The sequence below is a fragment of the Candoia aspera genome, chromosome 1, assembly GCF_035149785.1.
Source record: "Candoia aspera isolate rCanAsp1 chromosome 1, rCanAsp1.hap2, whole genome shotgun sequence".
NCBI lineage: Eukaryota > Metazoa > Chordata > Lepidosauria > Squamata > Boidae > Candoia > Candoia aspera.
In genome coordinates this window covers 241482210-241508152 of record NC_086153.1, presented here as the reverse complement: position 1 = coordinate 241508152, position 25943 = coordinate 241482210, and the positions used below count along the sequence as shown (strand labels likewise).

General features: G+C 41.0%; 1 protein-coding gene across 2 annotated transcripts; it reads left to right on the top strand.

Annotated features, from left to right (window-relative positions):
* Nucleotides 1-8112: 8112 nt before the first annotated feature.
* Nucleotides 8113-23132, top strand: LOC134487496 (cytosolic 5'-nucleotidase 1A-like). 2 transcript variants are annotated; one of them, XM_063289331.1, is made up of 7 exons: nucleotides 8113-8193; nucleotides 13332-13389; nucleotides 16609-16776; nucleotides 19287-19416; nucleotides 19884-20006; nucleotides 20884-21062; nucleotides 21981-23132. In XM_063289331.1, exons 2-7 carry the CDS (start codon nucleotides 13345-13347, stop codon nucleotides 22338-22340), a joined length of 1005 nt encoding a protein of 334 aa, XP_063145401.1. In that variant the 5' UTR covers nucleotides 8113-8193; nucleotides 13332-13344; the 3' UTR covers nucleotides 22341-23132. The 2 variants fall into 2 exon arrangements, with proteins under 2 accessions (XP_063145401.1, XP_063145402.1); XM_063289332.1 differs by lacking the exon at nucleotides 8113-8193 and adding an exon at nucleotides 10237-10261.
* The last annotated feature ends 2811 nt before the right edge of the window (nucleotides 23133-25943 follow it).

The following is a 25943-nucleotide window of genomic DNA, read 5'->3' as shown; positions in this document are numbered from 1 at the left end:
GAGAGGGAGCAAGCAGCCTTCCAAGAATTTAAGCAACTCTTTGCATCCCAGCCGCTTTTAAAGCATCCTGATACCACGAAGCAATTCATAATACATTCAGATGCTTCAGATTTTGCTATTGCTGCTGTTTTATTGCAATATACTGACAAAGTGGGGAAGACACTGCTTCCTTGTGCATTTTTCTCTCCCATGCTCTCACCAGCAGAGAGAAACTATGATGTTTTTAACAAGGAGTTGCTGGCAATTAAAGCACCATTTCAAGAGTGGAGGCATTGGCTAGAAGGTGCAACCTTTCCTGCACTGATCACAAGAATTTACAGCTTCTACAGAACACCAGATCGCTCACCCCACACCAAATCAGATGGAGCCAGTTTTTCTCCATTTCAATTTTGTTATTTCTTATGTTCCCGGGGCACAGAACTTGTCTCGATCCATTCAGGCAACCCCCGCTACTTACCAGGAGGTCCAGGCTACTATATTACAACCTCACAACTTTTATCAGTCTATGGGGGGGAACCAGACAGAGATTTTAGCAGCAGGCAGACAAGCAGAGGACCTCTTTGCAAGGATCAAATCTCAGCAGCAACAGGACCTGTATGCCAGAGCCAGGATGGATGACCTCCAGAGGGGTCTACAAGACACCGCATCCCCATTTAATGTGGAAGCAGGAATCCTCTGGCATAGTGGGCGATTATATATTCCCCCTTCATTGAGGGAAGAAGTACTGAGACTTTGCCATGACCATCAAACGGCCAGGCACGCAGGTGTTTTCAAACTCTCCATAGAGCTCTGAGAGACTACTGTTGGCCTAAGATGACTGCAGACATAAAGGGTTACGTAGCTTCTTGTCATACCTGTAGATGAGCCAAGCCTCTCCCAGGGAAGCCCGCAGGACTCTTGCAACCCCTACCCACCCCCAGTGGGCCTTGGGATACAGTTTCCATGGATTCATCACTGATTTACCCCCAGTCCAGGGGCTGACTTCCATAGTTGTGGTGGTGGACCTTTTCACTAAAATGGCACACTTTATACCTTGCAAGGGCCTCCCATCTGCGCAAGCCACAGCGCAGTTGTTTATAGACCATGTTTTTAGATATAGAGGCATGATAAATCACTTGGTGAGTGACAGAGGCCTTCAGTTCACTTCCAGGTTCTGGAGGGCCCTTTTCCAGTCATTAGGGGTCCAGATCCACCTATCATTGTCACATTGTCCTTCTAGTAATGGACAAGCTGAGAAAATTAACCAATGGTTACAACAGTATCTCAGGTGTTACACCACTTATCGGCAAGACAATTGGCCAGCCCTGCTCCCCATAGCAGAATTTACTTATAACAACTCTGTGCAGTCCTCTACCAAGATGTCTCCTTTCCAAGCACTCTACAGGGTTAGCCCTCGGGTGTTGCCCACCTCCTCCCAGCAGGGAACTGTTCCAGCAGTGGCTGATTTTCTTAAAGAGCAACAAGCCACACAGGAGTTGTTAAAGGAGCAGCTGAACAGGGCAAAAAATGCTTACAAGAGAGCTGCAGATGCTCACAGACAAGAGGGGCCAGCGATTGCTGTAGGAGACAACGTGTGGCTCTCTACCAAGTTTTTGACTTCTACCAGGCCTTCCAAGAAGTTGGGCTCTAAGTTTGTGGGCCCTTTCACTGTGATGCAGCAGATAAATCCAGTGGCTTATCATTTACAGCTGCCAGCATCCATGAAAGTCCATCCTGTGTTTCACAGATCACTGCTAGCCAAAGACCCTCCCCCAAGTGCCTTATGATCACAAATGCCCCCCCTACCTCCAGTAATTGTGGATGGGGAGGAGGAATACGAAGTTGAGGAAATTCTGGACTCTAGGAGGAGGGGAAGGTGCATCCAATATTTAATACACTGGAAAGGGTACCCTGAGGAAGAGTGCACATGGGAAAATGCCAGAGATGTGCATGCACCAGCGCTGGTTCATCGATTCCATCAGCTTTTCCCTCACAACCCCAAGTCTAGCATTCTCCCAGAGATTCCTCACTTGACTGAACAAGCAGAGGAATCCCAAGCAGAGGAGTTCGTAAGTTGGCAACCTCCACCCCCGCCAGAGGCTCTGAGGCCAGAGCGAGAGGAGGAGGGGGAGCTGCAGCCCTCCACCTCAGGCTTGCATTTCCCAAGGGGGAGGGGGGAAGAATCTTCTAATTATCTAGCTATTTCCAGAAGCAGCCACCTGGGCCAGAAGCGTTATCAGAACTGGAGAGCAGCAGTGATTCGTCCTTGGAGGAGTTTTCCTTTGAAGAATTTCCATCGTTGCCCAGTTCCCATGGGAGCTTGGAGGGGGAGATGGACTCTCATGAGACTTTGGAGGGAGGAGAGAACTCTGGAGAGGAATGTGAATCTGGAGGGGAGGGTGATGTCATGAGCACTGATGGTGAGAAGGAGGGGGCCCCTATCCAGGGGGGAAAATGCATGCGTAGTAGCGAGAATTTGAACTGTCATTCGAAGAGACACAGAACAGACCCGCCTTGACTTTTGGGGTTTATCTGTATGGGTTTTCTCACACTTCTTCAGTTTGTTAGGATTTTCTGTCTACTGTAGCAGTAATAAAACACTAGAGACCTATTCCTCGTCTCGGCGTGGTTCCTGCTTGTCAGGACATGTCCCCATCACATATATCCTTAAATGATGAACCATATGGTCTTTAAGCAAATACCAAGGTAGAACTGGGGTCAACATTGCTTTAGGTTCATCTAACTTTCTTAAATACATTGGGGGGAGGGGAGGGGGAAGAGGTCCATTTCATTATTCATGTCCCCTCACTTCAGCCATGTTTACATTAAAAAGTAAATGTTCTCTCTTAGAATGAAAAAGAACAAGTTGAAGGATGTCCTTCCAAGGGGATGATTTAATACTGTCTTGTTAAATGTAGACAGTATTGGTAATGGAACACAGTAGGGTTACATAGTGTTTTTGATCTGATTGCAGAAAGGTGCTTCAGAGCACACAAGACTGTAAACATAGTAACTGTCCACAGCTCCTTAAAACAGCTGTGTCGTTTTCTGGAATGTTTGGCAGCCCTGGCACACAATATACTGTTTAAACTCTAAAACAGCAGACCCTGGGTCTCAAGCTTTCCTGAAGTCATGCCATCTTCTTAGAAACTATCATAGATCTGGATACAAGGTATTTCTATAAATGTATTTTCCTTTATCTATCTACTGTGTCTATTGTCCAGATCTTATTAAAATTGTTGAAGACAATTAGGTGCATCATTAGCAGCATTCTGAACAGTCAGGGTTGGCACAGATCTTTCCCTAGAAGAACAGAGAAAATGTGCTTAATACAGCTAAATATACATTATAAGGCCTCAGCAAGAGGCAGCACCCAATTGACCCAGTGGATGATTTTGGAAGAAAAGCCAGGTCAGACCTGTTTAGTATTCTTCAGTACTCTTTAGAACCATCTGGGAATACCAGAGTAGTTGGCTAGATTACAAATTGAAAAAAAAAATCCTAGAAGAAGATAATGACAATTCACTTCCATAACTCTGCCAAGACGATCACTTGGATAAAATCATCAGCAGTTGAGCTCAACTTGAAGAAATCTTTATCTTTTTTTTTATAGTCTGAGAAACAGGTAGATTTGTGCTTTTCTCTGTGGCATGTTCTTTGTTATGAATAAGCACAATAGAAAAGTAATTCAGGGGAAGAACCAAACATCACAATAATCAGGGACACTGATCCTAGAAACAGTGGAAACCAGCACCACTTATAAGAATTAAATGTGCCTTGTTTATGTAAGAAAATACATGTACCTGGTTCATACACACACCATACTTCTATGTCATAACTAGATAACTTGAACAACTGATAACTTGAACAAGGGAAATGAATTAGAAGATGTTGGTCTTCTAGTTTTTCAAAACAGACAAGGCCAGAGCTACTATAAGTGGGCTGCAAACTGTGGGTTAACCAATATATGGCAGCAAAGAGATACAGGAACTCAAACTTTTTGTATTGGACGTTTGCAGCTCAGATACAGTATCTCTAAGCAAGTCTTTTCTGAAATCTGGCTCAGAAATCTGGCCCACTGAAATTTTAAGATTTTTTTTTTAACTGTAACATACAGAGTAATCCACAACAATCCCTAATAAATGAGGTTAGAAGGGGAAGATGAGGTGAATAAAATATCCCCCCAATTTTCCCCCCAATTTATTTATTTATTTATTGACAGGACTTAAATGGCCACCCATCTCATACAATAATTCTAGGTGGCTCACAATAATCCACGAAACATAGTTAAAACAGTGATACCCTTTCCCTCAGGCACCAGACCAAACATCCTCACAGCTCAACCCCCATCATAGCCCAATGCTTGGGGGAAGAGCCAGGTCTTCACAGCCCTCCTGAAGGCTAACCTACTCCTCAGGGATTGAATTGAAGGTAAGGAAATTGGAAATAAGGAGTGTATGTGTAATATACAAACCCAAACTTCAACAGCCCATTCTAAGTGCTTTCTACGGATTGTCATTCATCAGGTTCCATTGGGTTCCAGCATGTAACAGCTTAATTGACAGAAAAGACCCAGGACACCTGGGGCAATTATGATCAAAAAATTAGTCAGAATGTCTAGTTTACAGATTCATTTTTGAAAAGTGAGAGTGGCACCCTAATTCCTACACTGCAGTTTATAAAACTGTTCTGTGTGGGAACAGTTCCCTGTTGACATAATAAAGCAACCTGTAAAAATAAGACGTTATGGTAACCCCTTATGTCTTTCTTGTATACCTGAGTTGTTTTTCTTATTCATTCTACCCTGTGATGAAGAAGCAATAAATGCCAAAGGAGCCATAAGCACTTCCAGATGAATCCCAACTGTATTAAAGCCTTGTCTGCAACTTAAAGATGTGTCATCTCTTCTAGAGCAGGTTTGTCCTGCTTCTACTTGGCAATGAAGACTTGGTAATGCTATTTCAGTTAAGAGGCCTCCAGGCTCACGTTGGCTTTTCCATTGCTTTTCATTTTCCAGAAGCAGCAACAGGAGATTAAATCAAAAGAGAAATATCTGTGATCTATAAAAGCAGAGAAATATCTGTGATCTATAAAAGCAGAGAAATATCTGTGATCTATACTCATGGAACATCCTTTGAAAAAAAAAATTAATGAAGCATTCATTAACCACCAGTCTTTATAATGCACAGGAACAGCCATTAATTATGCATTTTTAAATGCATTTGATTCATGGGATTCAGATATTTTCTCCCCCTGAGAAATTGTTCCTATAGCAGTGGTACCATATATCCTAAGTCTTCATACTGAAATGTCCTGTTACTGGGGAAAATGTAATTCTGTTCCTCGTAATCCCTTGGTATGTCTCTTGAACTTGTGAACATTGCCCGGAATCTAGTTTTCCAAGTGCCACAAATGCATAACAGAGGGAGCTGTTTGATTGTTTGTTTATTAGATTTACATGCTGTCCACTCATAAAGAGTCATGGCAGCTTGCAAAAATTCACAAATAAAAACAACCCCCAAATAGCAGTTCAAACTTCCATAGTAATGACTAATCCACAAGTAAAACATCCACTGTCATGAGTAAGGATGGCGAGCAGGGGGCTCCCACCCAGACTGTCAAGCGCATGCGTAGCACTGAGGAACTGTTCAGCCATTCAAAGAGACACAGATCGGGACCGCCTTAACCCTTGGGGTTTATATGGCTGGGTTTTTCCCACGCTTCCTCAGTTTGTTAGGATTCTTGTTAAGTACTACTAATAAATATTAGAGACCAAGTCATTGTCTCAGTGTGTTTCCTGGTAATCAGGACATCCACAGTAATAATAATTAAAATAATAATTAAAATCTTCAGCAAAGGATCGTTACCTTGTCGTGGTGCTGGAGCTTGAGCACCTCAATGATGCCATGAGCTAAACCGTGAAGGGCCACCCAAGACGGGAAGGACATGACAGAGAGGTCAGACTAAATGCGATCCCTGGGGAAGGTAATGGCAACCCACCCCAGTATTCTTGCCGTGAAAACTAAATGGATCAGTACAACCAGAGATATGTCGGTATACCATCGGAAGATGAGACCCCCAGGTTGGAAGATGGTCAAAATGCTACTGGGGAGGAACAGAGGATGAGTTCAACTAGCCCCAGACGTGATGACGCAGCTAGCTCAAAGCCGAAAGGACAGCTAGCAGCCGACGGTGCTGGTGGTGAATGGCGAATCCGATGTTCTAAGGATCAATACACCATTGGAAGCTGGAATGTAAGATCTATGAGCCAGGGCAAATTGGATGTGGTTATGATATTCTAGAGGTGACGGACTCGTCCCTGGGGGAGCTGGGGGTGTTGACGACCGACAGGAAGCTCTGGCGTGGGCTGGTCCATGAAGTCACGAAGAGTCGGAAGCGACTAAACAAATAAACAACAACAACAATTAAAATGCCTCTGTGTCTGCATATATACATGTGTATAGAGGAACATGTACAGTGCAGCCATGACAGGATTCTCATCCAATGCCAATGGGATGTGTGGGTTTGTTTGTGAATCTCGACTGGCATAACAGAGACCTTATTTCTCATTCTGCAATGTCCCAGATTCAGAAATCTCATCTTCTACTTGTAAACTCTTGGTGTATGTTCACCATTTGCAACTTGCATTATTTATTTTCCTTAATTTTAGTAATATGTTAGTGCTCTATTTTTTCCTCACCACTGATCCCTATCATGTTGCACAGCCACTAAAAAACTCTGATTCACACTTCTAACTTTCGGTTCTAATGTAGACCATTAAACACAGCCTTATGTGTATTTTTCTTAGGTGTATTCAAAGAGCCCAGAGTCGCTCTTTGAGTGAGATGGGTGGTGACTAAATTTGAAATATAAATACAATTAAAAAAAATTATTCCAAAGCACTTCCTGGTGAGTCCAGTGAGGCATACTCTCCTGTAAGTGGGCTTAGAATTGCAGGATAAATAATTATTCCATTCCTTTTCAACTCATTTGGAGTTGTAGCTGGATGGCAGCAGAATTCCAAAGCCCATTCCCTTTTCTGCAATTTACAGGAAATAAAGTTGTCCTATAAATCATGGAAACTCACTAAGTAACTTTGTGCCAGTCATCCTCCCTCAGCTGAACCTACCATACAGGTATGCAAAGGCAATAAAATGAAGGCTGTGAGCCCCTGGTGGCAAAGATGGATATGAATCTAACCAATCAGAAATACAAACAGGGTGAGAGTTAAGTACAACCTTTAGTAAACAAATTAAATGCCATCACCAAGCAACCAGGATTTGTTGATCCTCCAGTTAGCAGAAGAGCATTTTCATCCATTCCTGTTTAATATTATGAAGCTGTTCCCATTCCAAAGAGAAAGGCACTCTATTTATGCTCAGAGGTGCTTTTGCAAGGCTCTTGTTCCTTTTCTGCCTGCCAAACAGCAGGCAAAAACATTTCCAACGTGACATTTTAACACTAGGGGCAGGTAAAAAGGGAACAAGAGCCAATTCAATATTTTGATTCTGCAAAAATGTATTCTGTCCCTTGAAATCCTCTGGAGGCAGATGGTTCTTGAATTCTAAAATAGAATGTTTAAATAAAAGCAAGAACAAATATTTAATAAATAGACCTGTTTTAATTATTCCTCTTCATATTTTTACAGTGATGTGTTCCCAACCTATATTTTCACGTTCCTTGGATGGGTTGTATTTAACAGTGGCATTTTATAGCCCATGAAATTAGAGGGCTAGAAGAAAATTATAATCCATCTCTGCCAGGGAAAATAGAAATGCCTTTGGTAGGGTTATGAAAGACGACTGCAGAGTCTGTCCTGAACTGAACGGGTAGCCCACGGTAACCTTGAAATGTAACACGGGAGCTCCTGCTATTTGTACCTTACGCCGTGTGGAGAAATTTCAGACTATCATCACTAGCACATTTCACCCATCAACAGGCAAAACCGCGCCCTACCCACGCCTTGCTATTTTTTTTTTTAAATCAGTCAGCGCAAGGCGGTCTGGGAAAGAGAGTCCATCCCGGTCTGTTTCTTCGTAAGCAGGCATGTGACCTTCCAGAGGCACCAACTACAGCTCCCAGCATACCGGAAAACTTTAATTTCATTGTGGGGGGGGAAAGGTATACATGAAAGAAGCGGCATCTTCTGCTTCTAAACCTGATGCCTCGAATGACGCTGTTATTGAGACAAGCTTTCTTTATGAATCAAAGGCGGTGAGTGTGGGGGTATTTAACCATTAAATATTTGCACATTGAATATTGAATTGCATGCGTGTTTTATCATTAGAAAAACCGAAAGCACCATCCAACTTTTTACGAACAACCACGACTGGTGCTCGCTCCTTACAAGGAAGTATTTGCCGAATGCTGTTTCCTTTCATTCTGTTCTGTTTCTCCGCTTATGTGCGCCTTCCTCTCCCTATCAGACACAAAGGGAAAAAGTGAGATTCGGAGGCTACAATGTTTAAGTTCACTGGAGATGATGAAATCAGATTTATTATTTCTGCATATATAGCGTAGTACAAGGAAGAAAACGGGCCAATATTTATCTCGGACTAGTTCATAATTTCCATTTAATTATATGACTAGCTATAAACCGTTGAGGTTTAATTTCACCCGGGGGCAACGTTTGTGATTCTCTGAACACGGCCTGAGTTGTTCCTACAATTTATCCCTTTTCCCTACATATTTATTATAACTTCTTAATTGCAAATAGGCATTCCAACTTTAATGGTTGAAGCTGAACTGAAAATCCCAATTGTCAAAGCTGCAGTCCCAAAATTATTTACTAACTACAAACTTAAAATATAAGCATCACACTGAATCCACTCAGACTCCCTCATTAATAAACATTCAGTTAATAAACGAAAGGGTGTTGTGAAATAACACTTCCTGAGAGTTTTCAAGCCATCCCTTTACGCAACACACTGCAGAAGCTGAAATGGCAGTTTGCTCCAAGCATGGACCACAGACTGATTCCAGCTCTGGTAGAGATAAAAATGGTGGTTAATTCATTGCTCTTATAGGAATTCTTATATGTGGCACTTACGGTGTGTAAGTATTTTATGGTGATCTCTGTAAATGAATGACTCTTTTCTGTCCCCTTTGTTAAGCTGTTTTACACAGGCCCCTGCTTCTACCACCTTAAATTCCATGGTGTTAATTCTAATCCACTTTAATTATCCTGAGAAGGTATATTTCATTCAGCACAGAAGGCAGGGACCCTCAGTGATTCCACCATTCACAAGCCAAGGACTTTGAATTGCTACGATTGGCACAGCAGGGCAAAGGGCAGCCAGGAAGGTAACGCTGACAGTAAATTTTGCCCAGCTGCACAGCAAGGAAAGGGCAATGTGGGAGAGCAGGGCTAAAGTAAGTGCCAATCCTTGGCAATATAAAAACAATTAAAAAAAAAAAGTCAAGCTCCTGAAAGTGTCTAATTGGCCAGTGTTAGGAGGGATTGGGGAAGATGCTGGACTAGACTAGACCTTTTGTTTGTTTGTTTTTAATCCGTTCAGTCGTATCTGATTCTTGGAGACTGCCTCGCCAAGTCCCCGCAGTTTTCTTGGCAAGATTTTCAGAAATGATTTGCCCTTGCCTTCTTCCTTGGACTGAGAGAGAGAGTGACTGGCCCAAGGTCACCCAGCTGGCTTTGTGCCTAAGGAGGGACTAGAACTCACAGTCTCCCAGTTTCTAGCCTGGTGCCTTAACCACTAAACCAAACAGACTACACTGGACTAAACAGACCTTGGCCTAATCCAGCCACAGTCCTTTTATATACTTAAGCAGTCTTTCAAGGCAAGCGAGCCTACATTTGCTGCAGTGTTGGAACTATAACATATTGTAGAGTGGCATGGCACATACACAATAGACATTTTATACTCCAGACTGGCACAGAGAATTATCAAAAACCCATTTTTACTCCCTCTTCCTAAAAGTTAATATTAAAAAGAAAAATCCATAATTGCTACTAACCACAGATATCTGTACTTCTCCTTATTTTAAAAGTATTTATTTCTTGCATTTATATCCCGCCTATGTAGTGCAAGCACAGTAGGTATGTATGGGGGCTACCTTCATTTTATCCCACAGCAATTCCGTGAGGCAGGTTAGCAGAAGGAATTACTGGTCCAAAATAATCCAGTGAGGTCCATAGTCAAGTGCAAACAGCTTCCAATTCACAGCAATTATTTTATTGATAAAGCATAAGCAATTACAAGCTTTACTGAATGAAAAGTTCTATCAATGTACTACAGTCCAGAAAAAGAATGAATTAGTTCAGGTTTGTTTGTTTGTTAAGAAATGTAATGCTTTTTTTTTTTGCTCCCAAAATGTTAAGGCCATTTTTTTGGGGGGGGGGGGGTTGCTGGTTGCTAAAGATGCATCTATTTGTAATTCAAAGAGATGTATTTCCATTCTAAATTGCAGAAAAGCCAGCAAATCAATACAAAAGTGCTATCTTCTTACTCTGGACTCAGTTTAACTATCATAACAGAATGTTGTTGTGTTGTTAGTTGCCATCGAGTCGTTTACGACTCATGGCGACCCTCTGTATAACAGAACAAAATGCTGTTCAGTCTTGCGCCATATGCCTGACTGTTCCAATGTTTGCGTCCATTGTTGCTGTGATTGTATCAATCCATCGCATTGAAGGTCTTCCTCTTTTCCGCTGGCCCTCAACTTTACCAAACATGATGTCCTTTTCAAGCGATCGGTCTTTCCTGACAATTTGCCCAAAGTATGAGCGTCTAAGCCTAGTTATCTTCAACTCTAGGGAACATTCTGGTTGTATTTCTTCTAAAACTGATTTGTTAGTTCTTCTGGCAGTCCATGGTATTTTCAATAATCTTTGCCAACACCACAATTTGAATGTATCAATTCTTCTTCTATCTTCCTTTTTTAATGTCCAACTTTCACAGGCATATGTGGCAATTGAGAAGACCATGGCATGAGTCAGACGCACCTTTGTTTTTAAACTGACATCTTTACTTCTGAAAACTTTAGATAGGTCTTTGATGGCAGATTTTCCCAGCATGATACGTCATCTGATTTCTTGATTACTACTTCCCTAGGCATTGATCATTGATTGAGTAGACTGAAATTGACAAAATTTCTTCTCCATTTATTGTGTCATTGTTTATTGATCCATTTGTGAGTATCTTTGTCTTCTTCATGTTCAGGTATAGTCCATATTGCTAACTACAATCTTTGATCTTCATCAGCAAGTACTATACTTCAAGTCTTCTTCACTTCCAGCAAGCAAAGTTGTATCATCTGCATATTGCAGGTTGTTAATGAATCTTTCACCAATTCTGATACCCCATTCTTCTTCGTACATTCCTGCTTCTCGAATTATTTGTTCAGCATACACATTGAATAAGTGGGTGAAAGTATACAACTTTGCCGCACACCTTTTCCAATTCTGAACCACTCGGTATCACCATTTTCTGTTCTAACGACTGCCTCTTGATCCGTGTACAGGTTCCGCATGGGTACAATTAAGTGCTCTGGAATTCCCATTCTTCGTAATATTAACCATAACTTGTTATGGTCCATGCAGTCAAATGACTTTGCGTAATCAATGAAACAGAGGTAAGCATCTTTCTGGTATTCTTTACATTCAGCCAAGATCCATCTGACATTAGCAATTATATCTCTCGTATTGCATCCTCTTCTAAATCCAGCTTGGACTTCTGGTAGTTCTCTGTCGATGTAAGGCTGCAAACGTTGTTGAATTATTTTCAGCAAAATTTTGCTAGCATGTGAAATTAATGGAATTGTTCAATAATGTCCACATTCTGTTTGATCTCCTTTCTTTGGAATGGGTATGAATACGAATCTCTTCCAGGCAGTTGGCCAAGTCAGTTGTCTTCCTAACTTCTTGACATACTGCTGCATCTGATTGTTGAAATATCTGTTGGTAACCCATCAATTCCTGGAGCCTTGTTTTTCGCCAATGCCTTCAGTACAGCTTGAACTTCTTCCTTCAGTACCCATGGTTCTTGATCATATTCTACCTTCTTAAATAGCTGAACATCAGCTAACTCTTTTTTATACAGTGATTCTGTATATTCCTTCCATCTTTCTCAATACTACCCGTGTCATTTAATGTATTGCCCATAGAATCTTTAAGGATAGCAACTTGGGGCTTGAATTTTCTTTTCAGCTCTTTCAGCTTGAGAAATGCTGATTGTGCTCTTCCTCTTTGATTTTCTAACTCTAGGTCTTTGCATATTTTATCATAATATTTTTCCTTATCTTTTCGAGCTGCCCTCTGAAATTTTCTATTTACTGTAGCTCTCTTACTTTATTCTTTTTTCCATTAGCTTTAGCTATTCGGTGTTTAAAAGCAAGCTCCAGAGTCTCATCTGACATCCATTTGGATCTTTTCTTTCTTTCCTGCCTATTTAATGATCTTTCACTTTCTTCACATATTATGTTCTTAATGTCTTCCCACAACTCTTCTGGTCTTCAGTCATCAGTATTTAGTGCATCAAATCTATTTTTGAGGTGATCTCTAAATTCAGGTGGGACGTTTTCTAGATCATACTTTGGCACTCTTGGACTTGCTTTAATTTTCTTCAGCTTCAGCTTGAACTTGCACATGAGCAATTGATGATTTGTCCCACAGTCAGCTCCTGGCTTTGTCTTAACTGATAGTATTGAGCTTCTCCATCATCTCCTTCCACAAACGTAATCAACTTGATTTCTGTCTAATCCATCTGGTGAGGTCCATGTATATAGTTGTTGACTGTGTTGTTGGAAAAATGTGTTGCAATTTATTTATTTGCAACAGAATGTTAGCTGGGTATTTAATGACTCATTTGGGGTTCTCTGTATGTATATTTTCTTTTTAGCAAGTTGCATGACTAAGCTGTTATTTCTCAGCTCACTGTGAATTATATTTCATCATTCGCAATTTGATACTGGCTCCATAGAACAATATTTTGTCCAGTTATATGAAAAGTTTATGCTGAGCAAGAGCAGGCCCTGCTGAAAGGCAGAGTGAGGCAGTAGCCTCAGACAGCCAATGCTTGTAGATAGCAGGCCCCCAAGTAGAAGTGTGCCTTGTCCTCAGCTCTGCATCCCCTATGCTAGGCTGTTGCATTCAAGAGCAATGGAAGTTGCTTTCCCATTGCCAGATTCAAAAAGAGGCTTTTGCTCATGGAAGGAACACCATCTTGATTTTTTTTTACCTCAGAAAGCTCTTTACTTCACTCTGTCTTACAGTATATCACAGCATACATATGAAAGAGTATTTTCCTCCTCTTTTGGGGAGTAAAGAATGTCATAAGTGTGATGTCAGCTTTCTTGGCATTAAATGAATTTGATGGATCTTTTCCCCCTTGAAGGTTGAAATAGAAGATGGCAGACCCTGATAGCACCATCATAAACACCAGCATAAACCAGGTAAAGTATTAATTTCAACAATGCTTTACATGCACTATTTGAAAAGCTTCTGCAGCTGTCTGCATCTTGTGTGTGGTAAGTTTTGGCGTTCAGTTTCTGCAAATCATGAAGGAAGCACTTTCATTTTGCCTAATTCTGGGCCAGCACCAGGCCTGGGTTTCCAAAACAGTCTTATCTGGTCCCAAGCTCCTTGTTTCCTGCCTTGATAGCTCCAACCCTTAAAAGTAAGACAATTTGCATGACAGTGTTCACATAAGATGCTAACCTGTGTTTAAATAATATATGGTTTGTAGAATTAACTCAGTGACTCTAGGGTTGGGCAATCACAGTTCAACTCGCTGAGGCAACGTGACTTGTCTTGTCAGTGCACTTTGTGTGTCTTTGCAACCATGATTGGCACTTTGGATACCTGGAAGAGAGCGCAAAGCAGAGTCCATATAACTACATTACTCTGCCTTTAGAAGCAAGAAGTCTGCATAGTTATGGGAAGCACCTTCTAAGTGCTTTGCACAAACCTTCGGCAAAGTGAAACACCCCTTGGAAATTTTGCACAGGCTACTGGATTCACAAAAACCATAAACTAGCCCATACAGGTTAGGTTCATACAACATCCTTCATCACATTTTATCTCACTGCAGTTTAGCCAGATGTGTTATATAAACCCATCTTGTGTGTGAATTAGATAAATCTTCCCATTCCATTCCCTTTCCTTTGTCTTTGAAATTTTGCTAACAGCTATTTTTACCATTTATTTAATATTTTATTTCTACAACTTAGAGGGTACCCAACTCCATATGACTCTGGGCAGCTTACACTTTCGAAGCTAGAAACAAAAAAATAAAGAAACAGATCTTGTGTGTCCAGAAGAAATATACAAACAAGCAAAAAAAAAAGCCTATAGGGTGCTTGACAAGCACCCTATCACAATAGCCAAGTTTTCAAAGAGTTTTTGAACATCATCAGGGTGGGGGCCACAGGGATTTCTGAGTGCTCTGGATTCAGAGGAATGGTGTCACAACTCAGAAGGCATGCTTCCTAGGTCCTGATAGATGGCATTGTTTAATCAAAGGGACTTGGAGCACACCACTCTTCCACAACTTACTGGATGAGCAGAAACTATTGGAGACAGGTAGTCTGTCAAACAACCAGACCCTATGCCATTAAAGGCTTTATCAATACTAACCAGCACCTTGAATTGTACCTGGAAGTCAATTGGCATAATTGTATTCTGGATCAGCTGTAGCTTCTGAATGGTCTTCAACAGCAGCCCCATGTAGAACACATTGCAGTAGTTTGTTCATGAGATGACTAGGGCATGAGTGATCATCTGAAGGGCTTCTTGATCCAAGAACAGGTGCAACTGGTGCACTAGACAAATCTTTGCAGAGTCCCTCTTGGCCCTCTCCAAGCGAGAGCTGAGAGTCCAAGGTCACCTCCTGATTGCCCATCAGTCTCAAATGGGAAATGCGTCTCTTTATTGGAGGCAGTTCAGGTTTTTGAAGGCTATCTTTGGTGTCTCTCACTAGGTTCCCAGCACTGCCCTTTGCTTGGGGGCAGGATCCATTTCAGCAGAAGTGCAAGTCTGGTTAAGCAAGTGGCTTAAACTGACATTTTGCTCTGAGGGCTGATCTTCCCTGATTCTTCTAGATAACTTTTACTCAATTTGGAAGGAGACCTTAGAGTAGTGTTTCTCAGTCTTGGCAACTTTAAACTGTGTGGACTTCAACTCCCAGAATTCTGGCTGAGGAATCCTGGGAGTTGAAGTCCATACAGCTTAAAGTTGCCAAGGTTGAGAAACCGTGCCTTAGAGGCAACTACTAAAGATAGACAACTGCAGGTCTATCTACTTTAGCTTTGTAATCTTTGGGCTTTAAAAGAGAGTAGCTAATGGATATTGATTTACAGAGAGAGAATGCTAAGGGCTGTTTTTGCTTTGAGAAGGGAAATCTAAGCAGAGCTTTCACCCAAGCAAATATCTATATAACCTTGGTATTGCAAAACATGAGACCTTAACTCTTCTTAATGCTCTGCCTTCGGGGTTATTGGAATGAATATATTGATGTATTCCTTTGTAGAGAAGCTTTTGCTTTGTCATTCAGTCACCAGTATATACCTCCAAGTAAAGTTCCATATACACATCTTGTTCTCCATGCAGCTTTTTATGATGTCCTTTTTAAAGTTGCCAATTTTATCTCATTTTTAAATTATTTTATGATTTTTCCATGAGAGCTGTTTGTTGTGATCATGAATTAACCGATCATTACAAGTTGATTGTGAGCTGGGTGATGTGTTTCTTCGCAGGTTTTGTTTTCTGGTCATGCCTATATATAGATTTTATATACAATTTAAAGTTTAATTTCAGAAATATTTTGGGGTGGGTCTGTTTAGTTTTGAAGGAGTCGCATTAACTAGTTTTGAACAGTGTGCCTTCAACCTGAGTGAGGAAACGTTCAGTAACATGGGCAAAAGTATACGTGGGAAGTTGCTACCCTCTAGAGCAATGTTTCTCAACTTTGGCAACCTTAAGAGGGGTGGATTTCAATTCCCAGAATTCCCCAGCCAGCATTCTCCACTGCTCTAAAGCTTTTATGTCTCTCTTCTGGATCTCTTGGAAGTATCAGCTTGGCTACTGCTGGTCATTTATTCATGCATTTAATTGTGGAGTGGAGCTCCAGCCCCTTCCAATTTTCCCTTTTCCAGTTTTTCCTGTTTCTAGCTTTGCCTGGTTGAGTGTATTCTCAAGACAATTCACATGATGAGCTAGCATCCAGTCTAAAAAAACCCCAAGTCTCTCAGTGAAAAGGAAGTTTTACAGTGGATGACAGAGACTGTGGCCTCCCATTATGTGCATGCAAGTCTTGTGGGAATGATGTATGACATGATGAGCACTGGCTGATTACAGTCCCTTCCTTGCTGACTGATTTCCTTGCAGTTCCTGTCTTTGGCAGTATGCAAGGGGAGGTCCAGGCGTCTAGGCTGGACTCCTGCTTTGTCACCTCTCTGTAATTCGTATTGGATAGCCTGCTATAAATACAAGTTTTGCAGGGTTTTCTGATAGTTAGCTTTCTGAATACAGTATACAGCACTGGATCACAAGCACAGATGATGTAGTCGGTTTGATTATGAGAGAGGCACGAAAGAGGAGAATGTATGAGGCTTCTTTCTCTTCCTTTCCATCCCTTTAATATTAGCTAAGTCAATGTTCTTGGACATCTCCAGAAAGATCCAAAGGAAGCGTTGGTTATTGCTGTGACCACAAGGGCCATTTTCAATTTGGAGAGGGAGCATGAGATCTTCTTGACCAAGGGCAAAGAAGAATATGTGAAACATCAGCAAGCAAATGAGAACAGCCCCTTAGAGCAAGGAACAGCTTTTGCTTTCATACAGGTAAAAAAAAACAACCATCTGGATTTCTTTTAGCAAGGTATTTGTATGAAATACACACTGTGTGTTTTAAAGAGAGTCCTCATCCAATGCTCATGTACTGAATTAAAACAAAGAGTAAAGCATGCTTTCTCAGCCAGGGTTCCATGGAATCCTAGGGTTCCGCAAGAGGTTACTAGGGGTTCCCTGGGAGGTCATGATTTATTTTAAAAATTATTTCAAATTCAGACAACTTCACATTAAAGAGGTAAGTTTCATGATTTATTTTTAGTTTAAGAACATCATTATTGCATATATACAGGCCTACACATGAAACAAATATAATTTTGGAACTTCTGGCCTATATTTGAGCCTGAATGTGGAAGGGTTCCCTGAGGCCTCAAAAATATTTCAAGGGTTCCTCCAGGGTCAAAAGGTTGAGAAAGGCTGGAGTAAAGTATCCATCCCAACTCCAATTCCATAAGAGGATTTTATAGCAGGATTGGCTTTCAGCACAACGTATTTGATCCTGCCATTCTTCCCCTCATCAGTTCACTCACTGCCTTCAGCCAGCAGTTCACCCCCATCTTGGTCATTTTGTTTAGCCTTTCTCCTGTTCATTGACCATTATGTTAGTTTTCGTCTTACAGGCTGGGAGAATGCCACTTCCTTTCTCACTTCCTGGTTTTTTTGTTTCCGTCATTGAACTGGGAAAAAGAAGTCCCTGGTGGTGTGATCCAAGTCGGAGCCACCATGGACAGAGTTGGGGTCCTTCCCCATTCTCACTCCTTTTTCATCCCTCACCGTGTATGGCCAGGGAAGGGAAAAACTAAAATGGTGGGGGTTGGTGTATCTATAGAGTGGCCATTTTCATGGGAGAAATACATAGGCAGAATACAGAGAGCCAGTGTGGTATTGGGGTTAAGGTAATGAAGTAGGAACTGGGAGACTCAAGTTCTCGTCCTTCCTCAGCCACAAAAATTCACTAGGTGACTTTGGGATAGTCACTCTCTGTCAATTCAACCTACCTCACAGGATTGTTGTTTTGGGGAAAAATAGGGAGTGCTGTGGGCATCCCTTGAATGAAAGGTGGGATAGAATTCCAGTAATACATACATATATACATACCACCACCAGAGGGAGTTACTTGGTCTCCAAACTGCCCAAGGTTGATTGATTGAGTCATTTGTCTGAGTTAGGATGTTCACATAAGACAATGACATCCCCAATAATCCAACTGATGTGTAGAGAAGCCTTATACAGGTAGTCCCTGGTTAATGACTGCCCTGTTTAGTGACTATTCAAAGTTATGACAGCGCTGATAAAGTAACTTTACGACCGATCCTCAAACTTACCTCCATCGCAGTGTCTCCATGGTCACGTGATTGCAATTCAGGTGCTTCACAACTGGCGTGCATTTACAACCATCACAGCATCACGTGATTGCCATTTGCAAGTTTCATAGCCAGCTTCCAACAAGCAAAATCAATGGAGAAGCTGGCAGTAAAATTGCAAGTAGTGGTCATGTGATATCTCACTTAACAACTGTGGGTGATTTGCTTAATGACAGCAGTGAAACTGACATAAGTCCAGCGCAGTAATGTGATGTTTCGCTTAATGGCCCCATTGCATAGTGACAGAGTTGTCCATCCCAATTGTGGTCATTAAGGACTACTGGTATGAACCTAATTGGGACCAGAATTTCCATCACTAAGCAATGTGATCATTAGGCAAAACATCATGTGACCATACTGCTTAGCAACGGCGGCTGTTAGGACAGCACCTCATCTCCTGCCTTTCTGTGCTCGCCTCTTCAACTCCGCCCACCCGCCTATCTCCCCCCATCTCTGCTCTTTTGACCGCCCTACACTCTGCTGCCCCTGCACACTGCCATGCACCCCTGCCATCCCCAGCTGACCTTCGCCCTCTTCTTCCTCCTGCTGCTGATGAGGCGCACCTGGCCTGGCCCTTTGGAAGGCAGCTGCTGGCTATGCATGTCTTCGAGAAAGGGGTGCAGGGTGTGGGTGTGGGCCAGAGAACAGAGTGGTGTGGGTGCAGCGAGAAGCACAGGGCAGCTGGGTGACAGGGCGGATGCATAACTTCTTCCGAGATTCGGGAAGAGTTCTGCAGTGATACCATAGACCGTAGGTAATGAAAACATAATCCAGAGATGTCCACAGGGTATGGTAAAAAAAAGTTAAAATGGTGATCATGGCAGTACAATTAAAGCTCTGCCCATTTGTACGGGGAGCTTTGATTTTACCATTGTCGCTGCCATCTTGATTTTTTTGACCACATCCTGCAGGCACTCCTGCATATATCCATCATCTGTTGCTATTCAAGGTTTTTCCATCTTCATCCAGATCATTAATATGGACATACAGTATGTTTTCAGGGTGAATGTATGAACTTTCAAACAATTGCCACCACACATAAGCTGTGTTTTTTTTTTTTGCAAATGTATCCATATATGACCATTAAAGGCTAGCATTCAGAGAAACCTGTAATAACGCATCTCTGCCTGTCCCTTTCAGGCAGTGCAGTTTGTGAACAAGAAACTTCTTGAAAGAGACCCGGAGGAAAAGGGCCTCTTTGATGTCATTGTTCTCTCCAATAACAGTCCAGAGAGTGGTGTGCGAATAATCAACAGTGTGAAACAATATGGTAGGTTGCTTGTTGGAGTTGGTCACCCAACGTTGGGTGACTTTGGGCCAGGTACTCTTCTACCTCACAGGTCTGTTGTTGAGAAAAATAGGAGGAGGGGGTGCTATGCATGTGCCTTGAGGTGCTGCAGAGTATAAATCTAATAAATACAAGTGTGTAACTTTAAAATCCACATATGAGGGAAATCACTGGGCTTGAGGATTATTTATCCCTCTACCAACTCCATTTTTTTCCCATTAGTTACACACAACCAAACAGCCCTTCTCTTCTTTCCCTACAAAGTTTCAAATGTGTTCTTGCTCCATTTCAATCTCCATTAAGAAAAACCATCTGGAGGAGCCAACTATCCACTTCCTAGTTTTTAGAAGTTAGATTGCAAGAATGAGATTTCGTGATATATTTTCTTGCTGCTTCGACCTCTATTTGTATTCCTCCTTTACAATCCTTATTTGTTTCTGGATTTTAAGGTTTGGAAATCTCTAAGTTTTGCTTTGTCAGTGATGAAGATTCTACCCAATATTTGAAAACCCACAATGTGAAACTTTTTCTCTCAGCTGACCCGAAAGATGTATGCAATGCACTTCGGAGAGGTTTGTTCTTCTTTTTTGTTCCTTCCCATTTTAATTGAAATACTTACTCTTCTTATATTTTGTTGCCATCTCCCTGATTATATCTTGAGACAAATAGGCTTCCTCCATTATATCCTATCGCAAATTCTGCAAGGGCCCTCTTGACAAACCCTTTATGGTCCTCCAAGTTCAGACAACAAGATAAAGGAACAATAAAGGAACAATATCTCCTCCATGTTGGCTTTCCAGCTCTGACATTCTGTCAATGTCTTATACCACGTTATTTCTTAGCATAAAAGCTGAGGGCAGCAAGTGGTGATAGATCACTAAATCCCAGTTGGTGTCACTGTTTAACAGGGCAGGTTTTTCTGAAGTTGGTTGCTAGCAGGGAAGTAAGTCTGTTTCTCACTGAAAAGAAATAGGCATTTTCTGTCATGCTCTTCATGTATTTCAGTAGAACCATTACAAGCGCATTGAAAAACACTAATCTATTTCATTCTTCTCTGACTTGGTGCCCTCCAGACATATTTGATCTGCAACCCCCACAGAATATCCAGCCAGTTGAGAATTCTGAGAATTGTAGCTCTCGTCCAAAAGGAAGAGATAGATTTTGGTGCCAAGGAGGGCTTTCCTGTCTCTAGTCATCCACCCTGTGGTGCCTCTTAAGGAGAACTTTGATGACAAGAAAAGTTGTCAATTCTGACATCAATGATTGATGTTTCTCATGAGGGGTCTATGCAGTCGTATGGCATTTCTCAACCATTCCTGTTTTGTACAAAAATATAATCCACATCATCTTCAGGAAATCAGTAACGACAAGGAATGTCTTCTTAAACTGGGGCCAGAGCCAAGCTGTTTCTATTGAACAGGCAAGGTAACGAGTCTGTTTGTCATGCAGGAGTTTCAGCAGCACTCATCTTTCAGCAGGAGATACAGGCTCCCAGAACCCAGTTACGAGTTGTCTTTGATGGTGATGCCGTCCTCTTTTCGGATGAGACCGATCGTGTCTTTCATGAGAAAGGTCTTGAGGAAGCAGTGGAATATGAGAAAACTATGGAAACTGTACCCATGGGAGAGGTAAGGTTGCCTACATTCCTTAGAAGATGTCCCTATCTTTTTTTATTTTTTCTGGAGAGAGATGGTGTTTTCAAGATTCACTCTGAGGATCTGACCTTAGCATTTTCTAAGTGCAAAACATGTGTTCTGTCACTGAGACTGAAGCCAGGGGTGTTATTTAAATTAGGTAGCAATTGGTTTGGGTGCCCCCCCAACACTTCCTCCTAGTATCTTCCCACTGCTGTTGCTGATCTTCTTGGTGGCCGGCTCACTCTCAATCTTCCCATGTCTTCCTACCAGCCTGCCCACCCCCTGCTCTTTCCAGCATCTTCCCACTAGTGCTACCAGTCTTCATGTCAACCCACTCTTTCCCGCTTCAATTGTATGTTTTACAACAATTGTAAAAATTGTATATTTCATTCAATTTAGCACATTCAATTTAGACAAAGGATGAGATATAACTTAAAAAAAGAATTAACAGCTGGTTAAACCAAAGTGAACTGTCTAGATAATGCCTCTGCTTTAACTTCACAGGTACCATTCAGTTCAAAGGCTTACTGATGAGGAATTTGCTTTAATGTATCTGTTTATGTCTACAAAGCAGCCCTCTGTATGTTACATAATGAATTAGTGATTACGAAAATCAGACATATATTACTGAATTGAGAAGTCAAAATACAATATAAAGTTCTTCCATATTCACTGATGCTTGAATGGATTCAGATTCACTATTTTACTGAATTGTCTTCATGACCATCCCTTATTGTTAATAGGCTAAAGCAAGATTCCCATGTTGATCATATTGTTCATTGTAAAATGAAATTGTAATAAAGCTTAATTGGCATCCCTGAGTAGAATAACTGGGTCTTCATTTCTGCTCTCTAGCTTTCTGCAAAATAATACAGTAACATTCTCTCTGTTTCCTACCATATTTTCCAGGGTCCACTGAAAGCATTTGCATTGCATCTTGGGAAGATGCGCAAAAAATTTGGTCAAGAGGACTCTCCCATCCGCATCTATTTGGTAACTGCCCGCAGTGGCCGTGATATGGGCACCCGGGCCATCAAAACCCTTAGGGAATGGGGACTGCCAACTGATGAAGCCTTCTTCATGGCTGGAGCTCCAAAAGGTCCTATCCTCTCCAAGATCCAGCCCCACATCTTTTTTGATGATAATCTTCACAACATCCAAGGTGCTCAAGATGTTGGCATACCCTCTGCATTGGTCCCTTGTGGCTGCCACAAGGGATCACAGGACCACAGTGTTCTGACACTTAACGATACCAATATTTATAACTAAAGGGACATGGCTAAACTTTTAAATGTACAGTGAGTGCAGTGTTTGGAATAAATTAAATTTATGGAAAATATGAAGTGACTTTAGTTGAGCAGAAGAAGGTTCTTACTGAAAAAAGGGGGGAAATCAATTGCTTAACATGTAACAGATTGGTTCCTGTCTCCCTTTACCTAAACATTTTATTTTCTGTTGACTACATTTAGAGATTCTATGTGTTATTAGTGCAAAAAGTCATTCCAAACAAAACGTATATACTCTGGACTTCTCTACAGTTCAGAAACACAGAGAAAAGCTACTTGCTTGGGACACAAAGAAAGAATTAAGTATTAATTTCTTAATTAAGAATTAAGAAAGTAATCATCAGAATTCCATTCCAGCACTTCCATGAATAGTTAACTGCTCTCTCTAAAGACAACTAGATTTGAGGTTGAGAATTTAGTCATAAACCAAATAGGTTTCCACACGGTTGCTCCTGGTGATACCAAGTTGCTGTAGGTCTTACAACGAATGGTCTTTTCTCATTTCGGGGAGTTTGAATTGGATGTGTCTGCCCCTTTTGCTGGATTCTATGGGTCTCCAGTTCCCTTCTTTCCATCCCTAAGAGTCTGCAGAATTGAGCTGCTGAATTAGGGTAGCAAACCGCTGGTTTTGCAGAAAAACAGGGAATCTTTAAACCTTGACTTGGGCTTAGTTTATCAGGGAAAAAAAACAAAAAAAGCCTGTCTGCAACCCCCTGAAAAGCTCTCCCCCCACTCCCAGAGATCCACCCCCATCACTTTGGTGACATAATTCCATTACCAAGGTACAGTGATCCTTGGCCACCCTGTCTCCTAACCCAAAGTGACTTAGCCACTTCAGCTTTTAGCCACCCCTTGGAAATAATTTCAGACGAGGCCTTTGAAGATTGCCTACCACTCACACGCAGGGAAGAATTGTGAAAAGTTGGGAGTGAAATTTTGAAGTGGATTTTTAAAAAAATTAAACTTAAAGATTGAACTTACTTTAAAATGCTTGCTTGGTTAGGCATAAGTGAGTTATTCCTTTAATTATATTAGCAAATAGAGCATAAATAATTTAAATGATTCTAAGTGTCTTGGCTAATCTCAGGAAAAGCTAAGCAGGATGAGACTTGAATGGGAATATCAGGCCTGGGGCCTATACTTAAAAGCTGAAAACACATCCCAGAAGAAGGCAATAGCAAACTATTTCCATATTGTTGCCAAGAAAAAATGTATACATAAAGCAATTGGCACCATTGGTTAATGACTCCAGCTTTTCTTGGTTCCATTTCATCTTTGTAGTTATTCCTATATTTTTTACATTCATTTTTATTGTTGTCAATCCAATTGAACCAAATAAAATCAGTATCTAAACATTCAATAAATGAATGAGATGATAATTGTTCTGTTCTTGTGTTATTATAAAGCAAATACTGGCTGTGTCCATGATACAGCATCACTTGTTCCACTTGTGACCATTCCTGTAACAAGAGACCCTGGCAAGAGTAACTCGCTTCCTTGCCATCTCTAGAATAGACTACTGCAATGGACTGTGCATAGGACCGCCTTTGAAGACTACTTGGAAGCTAGCATTAGTGAAAAATACAGGGGCCCACTTGCTGATAAGTGAGAGCCATTCCAACCATGAAATTCTGATTTTGTAGATGCTGCATTGGCTTCCAGTGGGCTTCAGAGTAAAATGTAAAAAGCCCTCCATGGCTTATTGCCTAGGTATCTCTAGCACTGTTATTTTTGGATAGATCTGAACCGTCTCTCCTATTCATATCTAGGGATCTTGAGAGAGTCCTGATTATGAGAAGAGGAGCCCAAAAGACAATGCTTTTCTTAATGGACTTCCCATGGAAAGCCAGATAGCACCCTCCTTGATGCCATCTAGGGAAGTGATGGAAACAGCTGTTTCATAGTGCTTTTAATCTGTCTTTTTAACTACAAAGTTGCTGGGAGTTAACATATGCTGGGGTAGGTGGATAGTTGATGGATTATGTTATAAACCACCAGGAGACTTTTGAGGAGTCTGGTGGTGTACATATACCAATCAATCAGTCTGAAATTCTGCTAGTTATCTGAGTTGTGTAATACATCCTATACATCTGCAGTATGTATGTATGTATGTATTTTATTTATCAAATCTGTATAGCCCATCTCACAGAAAAGTGACTCTGGGTAGCTTACAACCACTTATATAGGTAAGTTGATTAATTCCAAATGTTAATTATTATGAATTTGAATATAAGTGCCTCCAAATTTCTTTAGTAGATAGCTCATGCTAAGTATCAGACATGAGCAATGTATCTCTAGCCAAGTACTTTGCAAGAACTTACTTAGGCTTCAACATAATGTGATAATTGTGTAATTGCAATTCACTTATCTACAGTCAGGACCAGAAATATTGGAACAAGGTTTGTTCCATTATTTATGAGCCACCAGTGATGGGTGTGTGTGTATGCCACTGGCTGTACTTCCTGAATGGTTAGTGCCCCACTTTTGTCAAGCCCCTTGAACTACAGCTGAAAATCCTGGCTTTGCTCCCATCTGGGTGTGTTTCCTTTCAACTTCAATGTGGTGGTGTACAGAGGCCAAATGCCAAAACAGTTACCCTTGTTCCAATATTTCTGGTCCTGACTGTAGTTTAAAAGAGCTGTCAGTGAAGGGAGTTAACCCTTTCCGTCTACACTAATATTATTTCATTGACAATGTGGAACATTTTTATACCAACACACGTACTGATATTCATTCTTATGAACACTTCATAAGGGAGTACTTTAATATATCTTTAATTGACAAAACTAGTCTTGCCAAATAAAATGTGTTGGAATTATGCTTATTACAGCAAAATAATTACTTTAAGCAGAAGCATCAGAAGGTTGCTGTAAGAAAGGATATTCACTGGGTTTGCTGGAAAGTAGTTGGGCATATTCACTAAAAGAGATACAAATAATGCCTTATGACTTTATTCTACTAAAAATTACTATGTTTATAGAAGCTCAGGTAGCAATAGCTTCTAGAATAGTGATTCTGTCTTTAGAAACTTAAGGTCCACCTACTATGTCGAAAAACCTAAGCCCTACCGTGATAGAAGCCCAGGTATTTTATTTTTTATTTTATTTTTTGAGAAAGTCATTAATGTACAGTATTGACAGGGGTCAATACAATTATATTGTAATGTAATCTGCAATTAGATTTGTCATTTACTGCTATTTAAAGAATAATGTTTCAATTATTTATCTTATGTTTCACTTAATTATGTATTAATAAATAAATGTACAAGTCCACTTATGAATGACCACTGACCTAGGATAACTGACAGACCAATCAGTCTGCTATCCCAAATTGTCCACTAGAAGACATCATACAGCTCTTTAGCACAATACTTAGGATGTGTTCTATTTCTACTATTTAAAAGAAAATTAAAGGGCACATTCCAAATGTTATTTTGCTCATTTTTGGTGAGGTAAGAGAGAATGTATTCAAGTGGATTATATGTCCATTTTAAATGCTGCAGTCACTGGCTTCTTCTGAAATTAGCATTCAACTAGCCAAAAGGACAAACCAGGAGGCAGGATTAAGGAGAAAGCCAGGGATGGGA

Bases quoted from the DNA above. Each gene is read 5' to 3' on its own strand.
- LOC134487496 (XM_063289331.1), top strand. From the start codon at position 13,345: ATGGCAGACCCTGATAGCACCATCATAAACACCAGCATAAACCAG. The intron at 13,390-16,608 runs GTAAAGTATTAA...GGACATCTCCAG, and splicing joins TAAACACCAGCATAAACCAG to AAAGATCCAAAGGAAGCGTT. The intron at 16,777-19,286 runs GTAAAAAAAAAC...TGTCCCTTTCAG, and splicing joins CAGCTTTTGCTTTCATACAG to GCAGTGCAGTTTGTGAACAA.